Raw genomic sequence first — 15,272 nt, forward strand, 5'->3', positions numbered from 1 at the left:
AAAGTTTGTGCATATAGTACCTGTTTTGTGGAAATCTTCATTGCTGAAATAACAGTGGGTTCCTGGGGAGGGGGGAAAGAGTTAAAATATAAAATGAGCTCTATAAATACAGAAGTTCTGGTAGAACACTATTTGACTAAGTTAGAAAACCTGAAATTAAACTACACATTCTTTAGTAATGGTCCTTCTTGCTGTCTTTTGCAGTGGAATATTTTCAAGTTATAAGTGAATTAGAATGCGTGTACGTATCTCTCATGTTATGTTTATTGTAGACATATTGTTTTAAATCATTGTTACCATTTCAAAGTGATTACTTTGTTACTAGTTTCACATTTTGAAATTAAATTAATCTTTTAATATTAAAGCTGCATTTAAATAACCTCCTAGAAAATATAAAAATAATAATGTCTAAAACAAAATATATATACTACATATTTAAGATTATAATACTGAAATAAATAATACTTTTTAACCATATAAATGTGAAAAAAAAATCTGCAAAATCTTTTCTTGTAAGAACAAACTATAATCACAAGAATAATCTTGTTGACTGTGCTGCACTATTCACATGAAACAAAAAAATAAAGTTCTTCATATTTACAGAATTCAGAATGAAAACATACAAGAAGTTTTGTTTATTGTTTGTTTGTTTCCCATGCTGGCATATCCATTATTTAATCAACCAAATGGGTCACTAGGAGAGTTATTCCTCTCTTGGCTGTATCTACTCTTAATTACATTTATCTGTATCAGACTACTATCTACTTTCTTATATAACAGACTGTAGCAAATATTTAGCAGAGTAAGTATATTTAGATCTATTAAAGATATATTATTTATATGTTTTAGGCCCAGCTGCTTGAATGGATTTTCTCCAGAGAGTAAAAATGGCATCGATTTGTTATGAAGTCTGCAAGTCAGTTCTGTATGCACTTCATTCCATCTGAAAATTTACTAATGATCTCATGCATCATGGTTTTGGTTATGTAAAATAATAAAGTACTTATTAAGCTTTCACACTTATGTAGCTTTCAACTTGCTTATCCTGAGAGAATTTGGTATGGTTCAGTGGATGTTAAGCATGTGGACCTGCATTACTAAATGGGTTAATATACCTTATATTAAAAAGCATCAATTAAGTGTAACATTTGAATGAAAATTGAACTCATTGGTTTGTTTGCTCAGCTGTTCAGAGAAATATTGCACAAATGAGGTTAAAAGAGACATGTTATCAATGTAAAAGATATGGAAGTCGTTCAGTTTGGTGGAATTATAAATGAAAAGCATTGTACTCAGGACATTGCTGTTTAAGCAACAAAATCCATTCTTTTTGATGCACTTAAGGTATACTTAAAATCTATTGAAAATGTATTTCAAAATACATTGAAAGATATTTGATCCTATGCAGACAAATTCTGCTTATTACACTGCAGTATGTTAATGCCCTCTTTAAGTCTTAAATGTATGCCAAAGGAGATAAATGAGCTTTCAAGTAAATCAGAACACCAAAATCTCTTTGTGCAACGAATAAATACATAAGTAAAATAAAATACTAAATTTGAATTTGCCATTTTCCATAGCACTTCTGTAAAGTCTTTTTGAAAGAAAACTTTAATTCCATTTATTTCCTTTCCTTCACTTTTATATTTATTTGATCTCCTTTAGCTTGGCACTTTCTACTTGATTTGGGGAAGAGACTTGTACATTATCAACAATTGCCAAATTACCCTGCATTAATGTAATGACTTTTACATGTATAAGAAAGACAGACAGCTGGGAACCACAAATTATTTGCTTCATTTTCTTCTCATAGTTTTTACTTTATTTTCAGCTGAAAGAAAAGTAAAAGGGGGGCAAGAAAAAAAAAAAAAAAAAAAGTGGACCTTAAAAACAAAGATATCCATTTTTCAGGGCTCAAAATAGTGGTCTCTGTTCTGCCCTTGGCAGAACACCTGCAGGGACACCATGTGATAAGGGCTTTAAGGGCTTGCCCACCATGTACACATCATCTTCATGCCATCACATGAACTCAGTGCTCCTGTACAGGTAACAGCCCCTCAGAAGTCTGTGGAATGTTAAATAGTGCCGTAAAAGAGCACAGACAAAAAGTAAGTGATTTGTTGTTGTGTACAAAATAGAGACGGCCCTGGGATCTGTCTGGAAAGTGTTTGAAAGGTTTACTTGGCTTCCACTAGTGGGAGTGCCTATAAGGATGCTGTATTTTTTTAGGTGGCCCAGACAGAAAAACTAGAAGAGATTCGTTTTCATGAAAAGTGTTAACAATTAGGGAATGTTCACGGTGTCTTGTGTCAAACACTGAAAACAAGGGTCTCAAGTCACTTTTGAAAACATGAACACTTTCTTTGTTTCTGAGATTATTAAGAATAAGAAAACCGCGCAGCTCAGTGTTTTTCATAAAAGTTATGTTATGCGATAATCTAAATAGCGTTTAACTATTAAATAAGAGTTTAGACTTCTACACAATTCTTGTATTGTGGGAGAAAAGAGACAAAAGAGACAGGCATTATTGACAAACTTGCACATATACTTATCTAAGTACTGCATGTAATGTCTCTCAGATTCATAGATACTCATTTACATTTTAAACCACAAAACAAGAGGCTAGAATAACTTTTTTTGTATATCGTTAACCTCCAGCTAACACTGAAAGTTCCAAGGTTTATTTTGACTAGTGTCTGGGTTTGCAAATGGCAAGCTAATTAGAGGGGTATGCCAGGCTATCCCTTGGCTAGATTGCAAGAAGTTCAGTTTGCAGCTGTCCACAGAGAAATCTACAACTTGACACTTGAAATTTAGCTGCACTTACCCGAAAGACTGTCATTTCTTCCAGCAAGACTTCCTCTAATTCGTGCCAAGTCTCCTTAGGAATTGAAACTACTTTAAGAACTGTTCCAATATCTTGAAAAAGAAAAAAAAAAAAAAAAGAAAAAGAAAAAAAAGTTTTCAGGTGTTTATGAAGCCTACTTCTGTATGTATCAGAGTAATCATAGGCTCTTATATGTAATTATTTCACATATAAAGATTGTCAAGCCACATATCACTGCACTTTTGTATCACATACTATACTGCTATTAAGAAAGAAAGAAAGAAAGAAAGAATTTCCGTAGGTTTGTTTTTTTTTTTTTTTAATATCAAGATTCAACAAAATTAACAAGAAGAGAAATACTACTTTAACTGTTAAAGAATGAGCAGGACTGAAATACTATTTAAATGACAGTATAAAATGACAGATGTTTCAGTCACTTAATTGAGGAAGGAAATGCAGTAACTTTACTCGGCCATGTTTTATTGTCCATTTTGAAGTATGATGTTTGTCATTCTTAAAATGCAAGTGAAGATGTTGTCAGAAGGCTCAGTATGGATATAAAAACATCTGGACAAATGTTGCCAGATAGATGAAGCTGTTAGATCTCTTAAGTACATATGATCTTCCCTGTGTCAAACAAAGTACCTAAGATATATAAGCCCCTTAAGGCGTCTATATTACTCTGTGTATTTTAGGTGAGGGGTAAAAAGCAATCAACTTGTATCTTCTGTTTTAGCAATAGGTGTGTGCCAGTATTTTAGCACTATATCCATTTATATTCCTGGGAGGGGAGGGGGGTTGCAAGTGGCTTTAAACTGCACAATACCAAGACTTGAAATTCCCAGAAATCAGGGGGAAAAAAATGATTTAATCACTGCAGACTCTGAAATGGCAATAACTCTGGATGTGACTTTTCTTTTTAACCAATCAAATGTAGTACCATGTAAATATAGGAATAACAATGACATCCCTAAGGACATTTATTAATAGTTTATGAAGATACAAGGTATATTAAAATGGATAATATTCTCAAAATAACAGAACTATAAAGATCAGCATTCTTAAAACAAGCATTAAGTTATAAAAACACAAAGTCAAAACATAATTTTAATATATATATATATGTTGAAACTTCTAATGAAAAAGATGACAACTCACTTCAAAACTGAAAAATACAGGTAAAACTGAAACACATTTCATAGTGTGAAAATGTTATTTTTTTAACTTAAGCATCTTAAAAGCAAATGATCTTGTGAGAAAATTCTGGTATTTCAACTTCTTTATATGAAATTTTATATTTTTAGAAGTTTAGAAAATATATTTTTTTTTCCTACAAAATATCTGCATCACTGTTTTCTTTCATTAGTCACAAATTCATAGTTTTTGTTTTAAAAGAAAAGAAAACAGTTCTTTCTAAATTAATATATATTTAGCTTTATTTAGGTAGCTACATGTACAAATTAAGCTAGAAAAGATATTAGGTAAGTTGTTTTTGGAAGCGGTTTTCGTTATGGTTACTACTACAAAATGAATACATTTAATTCAAGAAGCAGTGAGAACACTACAGAACAAATGCAACATGAACTTTAAAACAAGAAGTAAAACCTACAACAATTAATGGAGAACAACAGATAATTTAGCATTAGTTATATTTGTAATATAATGGTTGAGTTCATTTCCTTAATTATCTTGATAATTTGATGACTGTGGTTTTGAGCAAAATATACGGGTAAAAGAGAGAACTGTGATCTAATAAATATGACAGTACAGTGCAGTAATTTATCATGGTTGTATTCTGTGTTGGGCTATGTCTGTCCTCAGTCACAGTCCATCAAATTCCATATTCTAGAAATATAGGGGCATTTTTGAAGAAACAGCACAATTGATACTGTGAACCTGAGTAGGGCACTGAGTAGACATGAGTTCCCAACAAAATGTTTCAAAAAGAAATCTGTGTTTTAACTGAATTTTACAACAATTACTATCACTTGATGCCAGAGAAGGCCTCTGAGGCCAAAAGTAATCACTATGGAAACTCTGGTCAGGCCAAAGGTACTGAAGTGGAGCTTTATCTCAGTTCTACATCAGGTTTTACAGAGTAGAGTTTCAAACAATTTCACACAAATGGAATCAGGCTTCTCCTTTAGGATCAATAGGCTCTGCCGAGTAAGATAAGATTACTGTTATTAATTTGCTTTACTGACAGATGTACCTTGACTGTGCCAAATGATCCTAAACATCAGACATTCAGGATATGCATTAAGTGCGTATCTTAAATCCTGTTTTTTTTTTTTTGTTTTGTTTTGTTTTGTTTTTGTTTTTTTTTTTCTCCTGATATAATTTCAAGCATTCTGATATGATTTTTTTTTCCACTGTGAAACACTCTGGTGCAATCACAGTGGGAAAGAAACTGTTTGACTGAAGATTTCACCCACAGGAAAGGAAAATGTGACCACACTGGATGCCTATTAATTATGTTGTGTTCAATTATCATCAGTTATTCAATGGAAGGAAAAGAAAAAAAAAATCCTCAACATACTGAAGTTCAGCAGAATGAAGGAATAATGGAGATTGCTGCAACAGCAATACAGATAAATTTATCTAATCTGATGGGACAGACCTGAACAGAAAAATCCAGTCATGTCCCAGAGAGCTTAATTCTGGTTTTGTCATAGGTCATCAAGTAGGAAATTGCACTGTGACTAGGATTCCTAAGCTACTCCCCAGTTTGCTCTTTGTTTGGGGAAGATGTAGTATGTGCTGATTGTGTATCTGTTTTTGCTTTCTTTTACTTTGACCAGCCAGCTCAATGCAGCTCAGTGCAGTTTTGTGGCAACAAGCCAGACAGGGCCTTAGTTCTTCCTTTCTTATTGTGCCCCTGCATGGAAGATGCCTCAGTCTGAAAACTGCAGTAAGGACAGTTTTCTCAGAGCAGTGTAGAGTATCTTTTAAGCACCAGCTCCAAGCACAGGTGTTTTAACACCTATTCTTTTCTCATTAGGGATAAGACCTCCTCCTGGAATAACCTTCTCCTGGAAAAAGAACAATTTATATTGACAATGGTAGTATTTCCAGAAGCATTAACACTCACAAAACTGTATTTTTGGTGCTGAAACATCTTTTGGCAAGTGCAAGCAATAACCTTTCAATATTTTTCTTGCAGTTTTGGGGCACAAATAGCATCCCAAATTGTATGGGATGCAGAACACTCACCAAACAGCTGAGTATTAATGGTTTAGAGAACTGAGTGTCTGAATTTCCAAATCAAATGTAAAAGCTAGAGATTGAGGCTTCTTCAGAGGGAGACCTCACCTGACTGATTTAGATAAAAACCACCATACATAATGATAACTGTCTAAAAGTTGTGTTTCAGGTTTAAGCAAGTCTTCCTGTACTGCCTGAAAACAGACAGGAACTTCTACATAACTGTTTGTGTTACTCTAATAGAAGTCTTGAAGAAAGCACAAAGAACCTCTTTCTGGAAATACTTATCTTTCTCACTTGCAGAAATCAAGGCATCTTTTTTAGATTGAATGCCAAACCTTGGTGAGATAACTACCACCTCCAGAGGTAGACATAAATCAGCTCCTTATGTTTGTTCTACATCCTACCCTAGATGTTGAATGGATTGTTTCCTTCTGCCAAAGCCAAGGGGAGTACTGTCATTAATATTTTTGTGGGCTGAATCAGGTCATAGAAGACTTGTTGAAAGGCACAAAACTGCCAATTGTAGATTGCATTAAACCATTTAGTGCGTGATGGAAAATATATGTGTTGCGTAAAATCATATGAAACTACTTTTCAGTGTTTTATGCAAGAAAATATTGTAACACTGATATCTAATAACTCAGTTCACAGCTTTAAAGCACTGGACTTTTTTTCTGCAAAGCTACACTTCCTGAAGTAAATGTTCTGAATTGCTACACATGCAGTGTGTTTTGTACACAAAGTTTCATCAGCTCTCAGTTTTCCTCATAATATATTTCAGACATCAACATGAAAGAGACCTTGAAATTTATTGCTCTGGAAATCTGACCCCAGGTCTAGAGAACCAGAACTGTAGGCAAGTCAGAAATTGGACTGTCATAAAACAGAGCCAGACATTTTTTTTTCAGTCCAAAGCTGAAAAGAAGTGGTTGATGTGGGGTTGTTTTGGTTTGAATTCATGATGTCAATGGCTAATTATTAACAAAAGTTTAAAATGCTTTTGTTGAACATAACTGAAACAACAGCAAACTAATACGAAAACTTCAAAGACGAAGAATCAGATGCACCAACTACTAATCATCATAGGCCTTCTGAAGCCACTGAACTAAGGTAAATGCATATCAGCTAATTTCTGGTCATTGCTATTTCTTGTTATTACTTTTCTGGGAAAATTCTCTTTCCCAAGCGCGTATTTCCACTTTGGATGCAATGCCTAGTCTGCTTCATTCTGCAGCACTTCTGAAAAGTGCCATGTTTCTATCTGAATCTTCTTAAAACATGTCTTATGTGCCAGTTATCTGAATCTTAGGTAAAATTATCTACTCTTCTGGCTAAAGAACTGGACATCTTAAAGCAATATTTGAAATACTTGAAAGGCACACAAGACATTTCCCGCACCTGGAAACTTGCTTCATTCATGTTAATATTTCTTATGATGTGCTTCAAAATGGGTACCTCAAAAACTCCATTTTAATACTAAATTATAATTAATAAGGTAAGATATTTTTAATAAAATTCCCTAATAACCGTAGTTGAAAAGAGTTTGATCTTACTCCAGCTGGCAAAGGTCCTAAAGAATTAAGCTATGCAGGCCATGGCCTTAACCTGTAACAGCAAACGTATAAAACAAAAGGATCCCCACACACAGTTTTGAATCTTGCCCCAGATTTTCATGGGTAATCACTGGAACATAACTCAGTGTTTTATCTTTCAGAGTATGAAATTTTATCTGATCTATGCCTTTGTAATGTCTGGAAGAACACATAGTGTAGATTCAAGATTGGCACTCACCTGTGCCAATGAACATCACATCATATTGGCCATCTTCTGCGTCTACTCGATCTACTACTATCTGTGTGAACTGGTAATCTACATCTGTTTTGATCATGATTGGACGATTGTTGATAGGGAATACTGGGTTGTACATGGCTGGATGACTTCTTGCAAATGTTATAACTTCATCAGGAAGGTCCTTGGTGGAATCAAAGCCTCCAAATGTTTTACTGGGACACTGGGAAAAGAAAAAAGAAAAAAAAAAAAAAAAAGGAAAAAAAAATAAGTATTTTGCATTTTAATACTGAAGAGTAGAAAGATACTACCAATCTATTTCATCACAATCATCATATCTTCAGTTTATAATTAAGTGTGACAAGAAATCTAATTGTTTCATGACAGACAGCAAAAGTTGATTCTGCCACTAAAGGTCTCTATTTTTATTTTTTGTTTCATTTTGGATTTAAAACAATATAGTTAACAGGATGTAAATGATTTTCATAAATCATTTTCGTTTCTACCATGCAGTGCAAATGGATTTTCATTCATTTACTGATTAGTGTTATTCTTTAATTGACAGAAAGAACAAACTCTGAATTTTATAAAATTGTTCAGTATAAAACAATCAATTTCAGAATTTCCTTATCTGTACTGCAGATAATTAATCAGTTATGCCTTCAACTTAGTTTCAAAGCATTCTCTGCTGAAGTTGACTGGTTATCACAGAATTGCAGAATCACAGAATTGTAGGGGTTAGAAGGGATCAAGAGATTGTTGGGTCAACCTCTCTGCCAAAGCAGGTTCCCTAGAGCAGGTAGGCAACTAGATAGGCATCCAGAGAAGGAAACTCAACAACCATCCTGGGCAGCTCCTAGAAATCAGTTTCTCTACTAGTAATCAAGCTCTGAAGTGCCAGGACAATAACCTGTTCTACTGACTTTATATTCATGATTGTCTTAATGAGTTTGAGTCATCAATTTAGTCCTGATAACATGGATCCTCTTACATTAAATTATCTCTACAGATATTCTAATGTGTGCAGTTAGCAAAGGGTTTGACTAATCTGACTAAATGTGACACATGCAGTATCAATGAGCTACACATTAAATAAATTAATTAATAAATTAAATAAATGAGCTACACATTAGGGTCCCTTTAACGTAAATGGAGAGAATAGACACAATTTATCCCAACTTAAATAAAACAGTAAGTTTAAAATAAATTCCTCTTTAAAATAAATAATCCCTTTGCCACCTTATACAGCTATGAGTGGGCCAACCACTTTTGTCTCTGTAATCTGTGAAAAGCAGGAGGGTTTTGCCATCATTCTTCCAATGTAAGAAAAATATAAAGGCTGAGAAAGGAAAAAGAGGTAAAACCATTGCTCTGGTATCCACAAAAATATTCCTCTACTTTCACCTACCTTATTTTCCCACAAGGAGACTGAAGGACTGTGGCTGATCACCACCATTTCTCCCTATCTCTTCTGTAAAATTTCTAAGTATTTTATGAACACTTAAAGGTTACTTTAAAATAACCATTTAGTAATGTATTAACACTGTTGAAAGGATGAAGAAAATGAGCCATAATTAGTCCAAAGATACCAAGAAGACAACTGATTGTACCTCATTACTAATCTTTACACAAATACCTTTTAAAGATATCTACGACTCTGAAAGACAATTGACAATTATTGTAATTGCAGCATTTGAACCTGAAATACAAACAGGTGCCCTAGATAATTTGCCTTTATATGCACATATAGAGTATCTTCCAACTAAACTAAAAACCTAGAGGGCAACATCTTATTAAACAAGAATCCAGCCGTTTCAGGATGCTCAGCAGAAGAAATCAATTGCCTTTGCTATCACCTTGATCCAGATTATTAATAATTCATCAGAAATGAAATTAAAAAATCAATGTTGTCAAGAAGAATAGTTGTTATACTCAACAAAATGATCCTTCAAGAGTGGACATGTAAAGTGTAAATTGTCACTTTTTGGCATATTTGTTAGTAAGCAAATTCCAACACTGTCCATTACATAGGATGGAAGAGAGGGAGGATATTCAATTAATATATATGAATCATACTAAGCAGAAAACAAGTTTGTTATCCATTTTGTTATGTCAACATTTTAAAGCCTTTCTATTATTATATATTCTTTCTCTCTTGTGCTGATCTATTACTAAGATAAAATCAGATACACTATTTCTAATCATTGTCCAAACCATTGCCTGATTTTTTTTTAATTTCACACTTCAATTGCTTTAAATTTTGATTCATATTCCAACTGCAGTTCAATTCTAATTACTGAGATTAATTAGATGATGATTAACTAGATAATATAAATTATTCTATATAAAATTCTATAATAAAAAGACCTTATAGTGGTCTTCCAGTACATAAAGGGGGCTTAAAAGAGGAGCTGGAGAGGGACTCTTTGCCAGAGTGTATAGAGATAGGACAAGGGGGAATGGTTTTAAACCAAAAGAGGGTAGATTTAAATTACATATAAGGAAGACTTTCTTCACTCTGAGGGTGGAAAGGCACTGGAACAGCTTGCCCAGAGAAGCTGTGGATGCCCCATCCCTGGAAGTGTTTAAGGCTAGGTTAGAGGAGGCTTTGGGCAACCTGATCTAGTGGGACACCCATGACAGGGAGGTTGGAATTAGATGGTCATTATTGTTCCTTCCAACCCAAACCACTCTGTGATTCTATGATCACCACACAAGAACTATACACTGTTAATTTATTTAACTTAACAATATTTAACTTTATATAATTTAATATTTAATAAAATAAATATAATTTAATATTTATTAAATAATATAATTTAATAATTTTATAATAAATTATATGTTAATTTATTATATTAATATTTAATAGTAATATAATATTAAATTATATTATATAAATATTTAATTTTACAATATATATTGTTAAGATTGCCACTTGCCGAGGCGATTGGCTCTGGGGCAGACGTGTTCTGCAGCGGAGTGGAGGATCGGGACAGGCAGGGTGAATTTTTCCGGCATCGAGCCCACTTGAGGGAGCCGCCAGAACCCTGCAGCCCTCGAGAGGGAGGCAAACGAGGCGTAGGCGGAGCCAGAAGCGCCCCCTCCCCAGCCGTTCAAAAGCTGCCCTTAGGGAGTGCGGCGACAGGATGTGGCGCATCAAAAAAGGAGTGGTGAGGCAGTTTGCGCAGGCAAGGCGAGCAGAAAGGGCAGAGAGTTCCCCCATGCCCATATGAACAACTCCTCTAATAGCAGTCTACTGCTAGCTAGGCTGCAATGGTCTCCACCAGGCACAGTGCTCTCTCTAGGAAGTCTGTACACACCCAGACTGACTGCCCACCCAAAAATGCAGCAATTCAGGTCTCTGGGTGCAGGGAGTGTCTGAGCCTTTTGCTGCCATCTTCGGGAGGCAGAGAGACTGTGTGTGTGAGGTGCAAGCAGGTGGATGACCTGGTCCGCCTGGTGGCAGAACTCAGGGAAGAGGTTGAGAGGTTGAGGGATATCAGGGAGTATGAGCAGCAGATAGACTTGTGAAGCAACTCCCTGCAGGGCCTGAAGGAGAGGTACCGGGGTGAGACACCCCAATTGGGGGTGGACTCCCTCCCCTGTCGCTGTTGGGGATCTAGGAGTTGAGGAGGAATACACACAGGTCCCTGCTCGACATCTCAGGTGATGCACCCCCCTGCCAGCCCCACCTTCCCAGGTGCCCTTACACAACAGATTTGAGGCCCCAGAGTTTGAGAGACCGGTAGGAGTGGATGAGGTAGAAAGTCTACCCAGGAGGATGCCTAGGGCGAGGAAGTCAACTCAGGACTGCCTCCACCAAGAAAGAAAGAAGGGTGATTGTTGTAGGCGACTTCCATTCTTAGGGGAACAGAGGGCCCTATTTGTCGGCATGACCCTACCCATAGGGAAGTCTGCTGCCTCCCTGTGGCCAGGGTGAGGGACATTGCCAGAAAGCTTCCCAACCTGGTTCTCCCCTCTGACTGTTATCCTCTTTTGATAGTCCAGGCTGGCAGTGATGACATTGAAGAGAGAAGCCTGAAGACTATCAAATGGGACTTTAGGGGACTAGGACGGTTAGTGGATGGAGCGGCAGTACAGGTAGTATTTTCGTCTATCCCTACGGTGGCAGGGAGGGGTACAGAGAGGACATGGAAAGCCCACCTGATAAACACATGGCTCAGAGGCTGGTGCCAACACAGATTTTATTTTTATTTTTTTTTTGATAATGAGGCGCTTTACTCGGCACCCAGCCTGATGGCCGCAGATGGGTCTCTAAGGGGAAAACAGATCCTAGCCCAGGAGCTGGCAAGGCTCATTGAGAGGGCTTTAAACTAGGTAAGAAGGGGGACGGGGCTGAAACAAGGCTTGTTAGAACTGTGTCAGGAATAACAATGGCAAGGCTGGAAGAGAAGGCAATGGCCCAACTGAAGTGCATCTACACTAATGCATGCAGCATGGGTAACAAACAGGAGGAGCTGGAAGCCATCTTGCAGCAGGCAGGCTATGACTTGGTTGCCATCACGGAAACATGGTGGGACTGCTCTCATGACTGGAGTGCTGCAATCTCTGGCTATTGACTCTTCAGAAGGGACAGGCAGCACAGAAGGGGTGGTGATGTGGCTCTCTATATTAGAGAATGTTTTGATGTTGTGGAACTTGAGGCTGGGAATGATAAGGTTGAGTCCCTATGGGTTAGGATCGGTGGGAAGGCCAACAAGGCAAGCATCTGTTATAGACCACCGAACCAGGATGAGGAGACAGATGAGGAGTTCTACAGGCAGCTGACAGAAGTTGCAAAATCGTCAGTGGTTGTTCTCATGGGGGACTTCAACTTTCCAGACATATCCTGGAAGCACAACACAGCCCTGAGAAAGCAGTCTAGGAGGTTTCTGGAGAGCGTGGAAGATAGCTTCCTGACGCAGCTGGTTAGTGAGCCTACCAGGGGAGGTGCCCTGTTAGACCTTCTCTTCACAAACAGAGAAGGACTGGTGGGAGATGTGGTGGTTGGAAACTGTCTTGGGCAGAGTGAGCATGAAATGGTAGAGTTCCCTATTCTTAGCAAAGCCAGGAAGGGGACCAGTAAAACCACTGTATTGGACTTCCGGAGGGCTGACTTTGAGCTGTTCAGGACACTGGTTCGCAGAATCCCTTAGGAGGCAGTTCTGAAGGGCAGCGGAGTCCAGGAAGGCTGGGCACTCTTCAAGAAGGAAATCTTAATGGTGCAGGAGCGGTCTGTCCCCACGTGCCCAAAGACAAGCCGGTGTGGAAGAAGACCGGCCTGGCTGAACAGAGAATTATGTCTTTAGTTTAGGAGAAAATAGAGGGTTTATAATATTTGGAAAAGAGGGTGGGCCACTCAGGAGGACTATAAGGATGTTGCGAGACTGTGCAGGGACAAAATTAGAAAGGCCAAAGCTCATCTGAAGCTCAATCTGGCTACTGCCATTAAAGACAAAAAAAATATTTTTACAAATACATCAACACAAAGTGGAGGACTAAGGAGAATCTCCGTCCTTTAATGGATGCAGGGGGAAAACTTAGTTACAAAAGATAAGGAAAAGGCTGAGGTGCTTAATGCCTTCTTTGCCTCATCTATGGATTTGATAAACGGACCACAAGAAATGGCTGCATGGTCTCACTCAAAGAGCTGTGGTCAATGGCTCAGTGTCCAAGTGGAGATCAGTAACAAGTGGTGTTCTTCAGAGGCAGTATTGGGACCGGCACTGTCAGGTGGCATGGACAGTGGGATCGAGTGCACCCTCAGGAAGTTTGCCAATCAAGCAATCAAGCTGTGTGGTGGGATTGCCACGCAGGAGGGAAAGGATGCCATCCGTGAGAGACCTGTACAGGCTTGAGACGTGGGCCTGTATGAAATTCATGAATTGCAACAAGGCCAAATGCAAGGACGTATATCTGGGACAACACAATCCTAAACACAAATAAAGGCTGGGAAGAGAAAGGATTAGGAAGAAGAGAAGTACAAGGAAGGCCCTGAGGAGAAGGACCTAGGGGTGCTGGTTGATGAGAAGCTCGACATGAGCTGGTAATATGTGCTTGCAGCCCAGAAAGCCAACCGTATCCTGATTCCACTTGTATCAAAGAAATAATTTTCACATTCCAAAAGTTATACATGAATAAAAAATATCCTCATAAAGGTTGCAGAGATGATCTTGATCTTGAAGTCAACTGAACTCTTCTGTTTAGTATCTTCATCCAGTTGTTGATTTTCAATATGCTATGCTAAGAATTTTGATAAGTCAATAAAAGTTGACTAGGCTATACCTTAACTGGACTACCAGGGAATCCAACAGACTAAAACAAAAACTACATTTTGGTAGGAAAAAAAAGGCCTTTGGACACAGCTGAAAGTAGAGTCTTGGCAGCATAAAGGAGACAAAATCAAGACTAAGGCTTTGTATCTGAATTCGTATAAAATCAGTATGAATTCATGATTCAAATTTGGTATATATAAAAATCCTCCCTTCTCTTCCAAATAATGCTAAAAGGTTAAGTAAATAAATAAAATTCTGTAGAGTTTAAAGGAAAAATCCTGGCAACTTATTTGTTAAATATAAAGCTGATGTAGAATTGTTTACACAGTTTTCCAGCTTTTCAAAAGAACCTTTAATTTTCCTTTTCTTTACTCCGACTGGGCAAGTCACCAGATGCTTGGGAAGTTCATTGGCACCTCACCTATGAAATTCCTCAGATAATTCAGCACTGTTCAGTGAGAGCTGGAACTGAATCACTGTAAGTTCAGTGTGTTTTGTTTTTGTTTTTGTTTTTGTTTTTCTCCTTCTCTTTCCCTTTAGGGAAAAGGCAGCTACAAGTCTGACATCTAAAGGAACTTCAAAAAAATTATTCTTCTCTATTCTCAACACATCATTGAAAGTAAATTCAATTTTATCACTTTAGAAAAATAAAATCTCCGTTGTGGTCAGAGATGTCTCTCATTTTTAAATTCACTTTTATCATACTAATACAAGAGAATGAGTTTTGTGAATACAAGAATAAAAATTTTTTCAAAGTGGTAGACACAATGATTAGAGTCATTGGCAGTGGAGAAACTGATGGTCTCAGCCACTCTTATTAACTTAATTTTCACTGGCATAGCTTCTTGCACTACATGACGCAACTGAAGGGTTATGTAGAATTTGGGAACACATTCATCCTTATATAAGAAAGTAATTTACAAGGAAATCCTGATGTCTTTGCATGCTCTTGGTGAATCTTAGTATATATATATTACAGTGAAATTGTAAGTGTACAATGCATTCTGAAAAGGCAGTCAGAAAAATATATATCACTTAGCTATATTTACCTACTTTGACAAAAAAAAAAAAAAAAGCAAAAAATCATGATGACATATCAGCTTTAATCACTGTAATTAAAAAAAAAAAAAAAAAAAAAAAAGTTTAGCATCAAGAAAGAAATAAAACCTCCC

The 15,272-nt window shown here is 36.9% G+C and overlaps 1 protein-coding gene across 3 annotated transcripts in view; it reads right to left on the reverse strand.

Annotated features, from left to right (window-relative positions):
- SEMA3A (semaphorin 3A) overlaps positions 1–15,272 on the reverse strand; it is a 174,380-nt gene that overhangs the window by 20,107 nt on the left and 139,001 nt on the right. For all 3 annotated transcript variants that reach the window (XM_084514583.1, XM_084514584.1, XM_084514585.1), the window contains 3 exons: positions 7,826–8,045; positions 2,828–2,919; positions 21–62 (listed from right to left, as the gene is read on the reverse strand). In XM_084514583.1, the coding sequence (XP_084370709.1) occupies positions 21–62; positions 2,828–2,919; positions 7,826–8,045 (354 nt within the window). The remainder of the gene's footprint in view (positions 1–20; positions 63–2,827; positions 2,920–7,825; positions 8,046–15,272) is intronic.

The sequence above is a fragment of the Aythya ferina genome (genome assembly GCF_964211825.1).
Source record: "Aythya ferina genome assembly, chromosome: 1".
Taxonomy (NCBI): domain Eukaryota; kingdom Metazoa; phylum Chordata; class Aves; order Anseriformes; family Anatidae; genus Aythya; species Aythya ferina.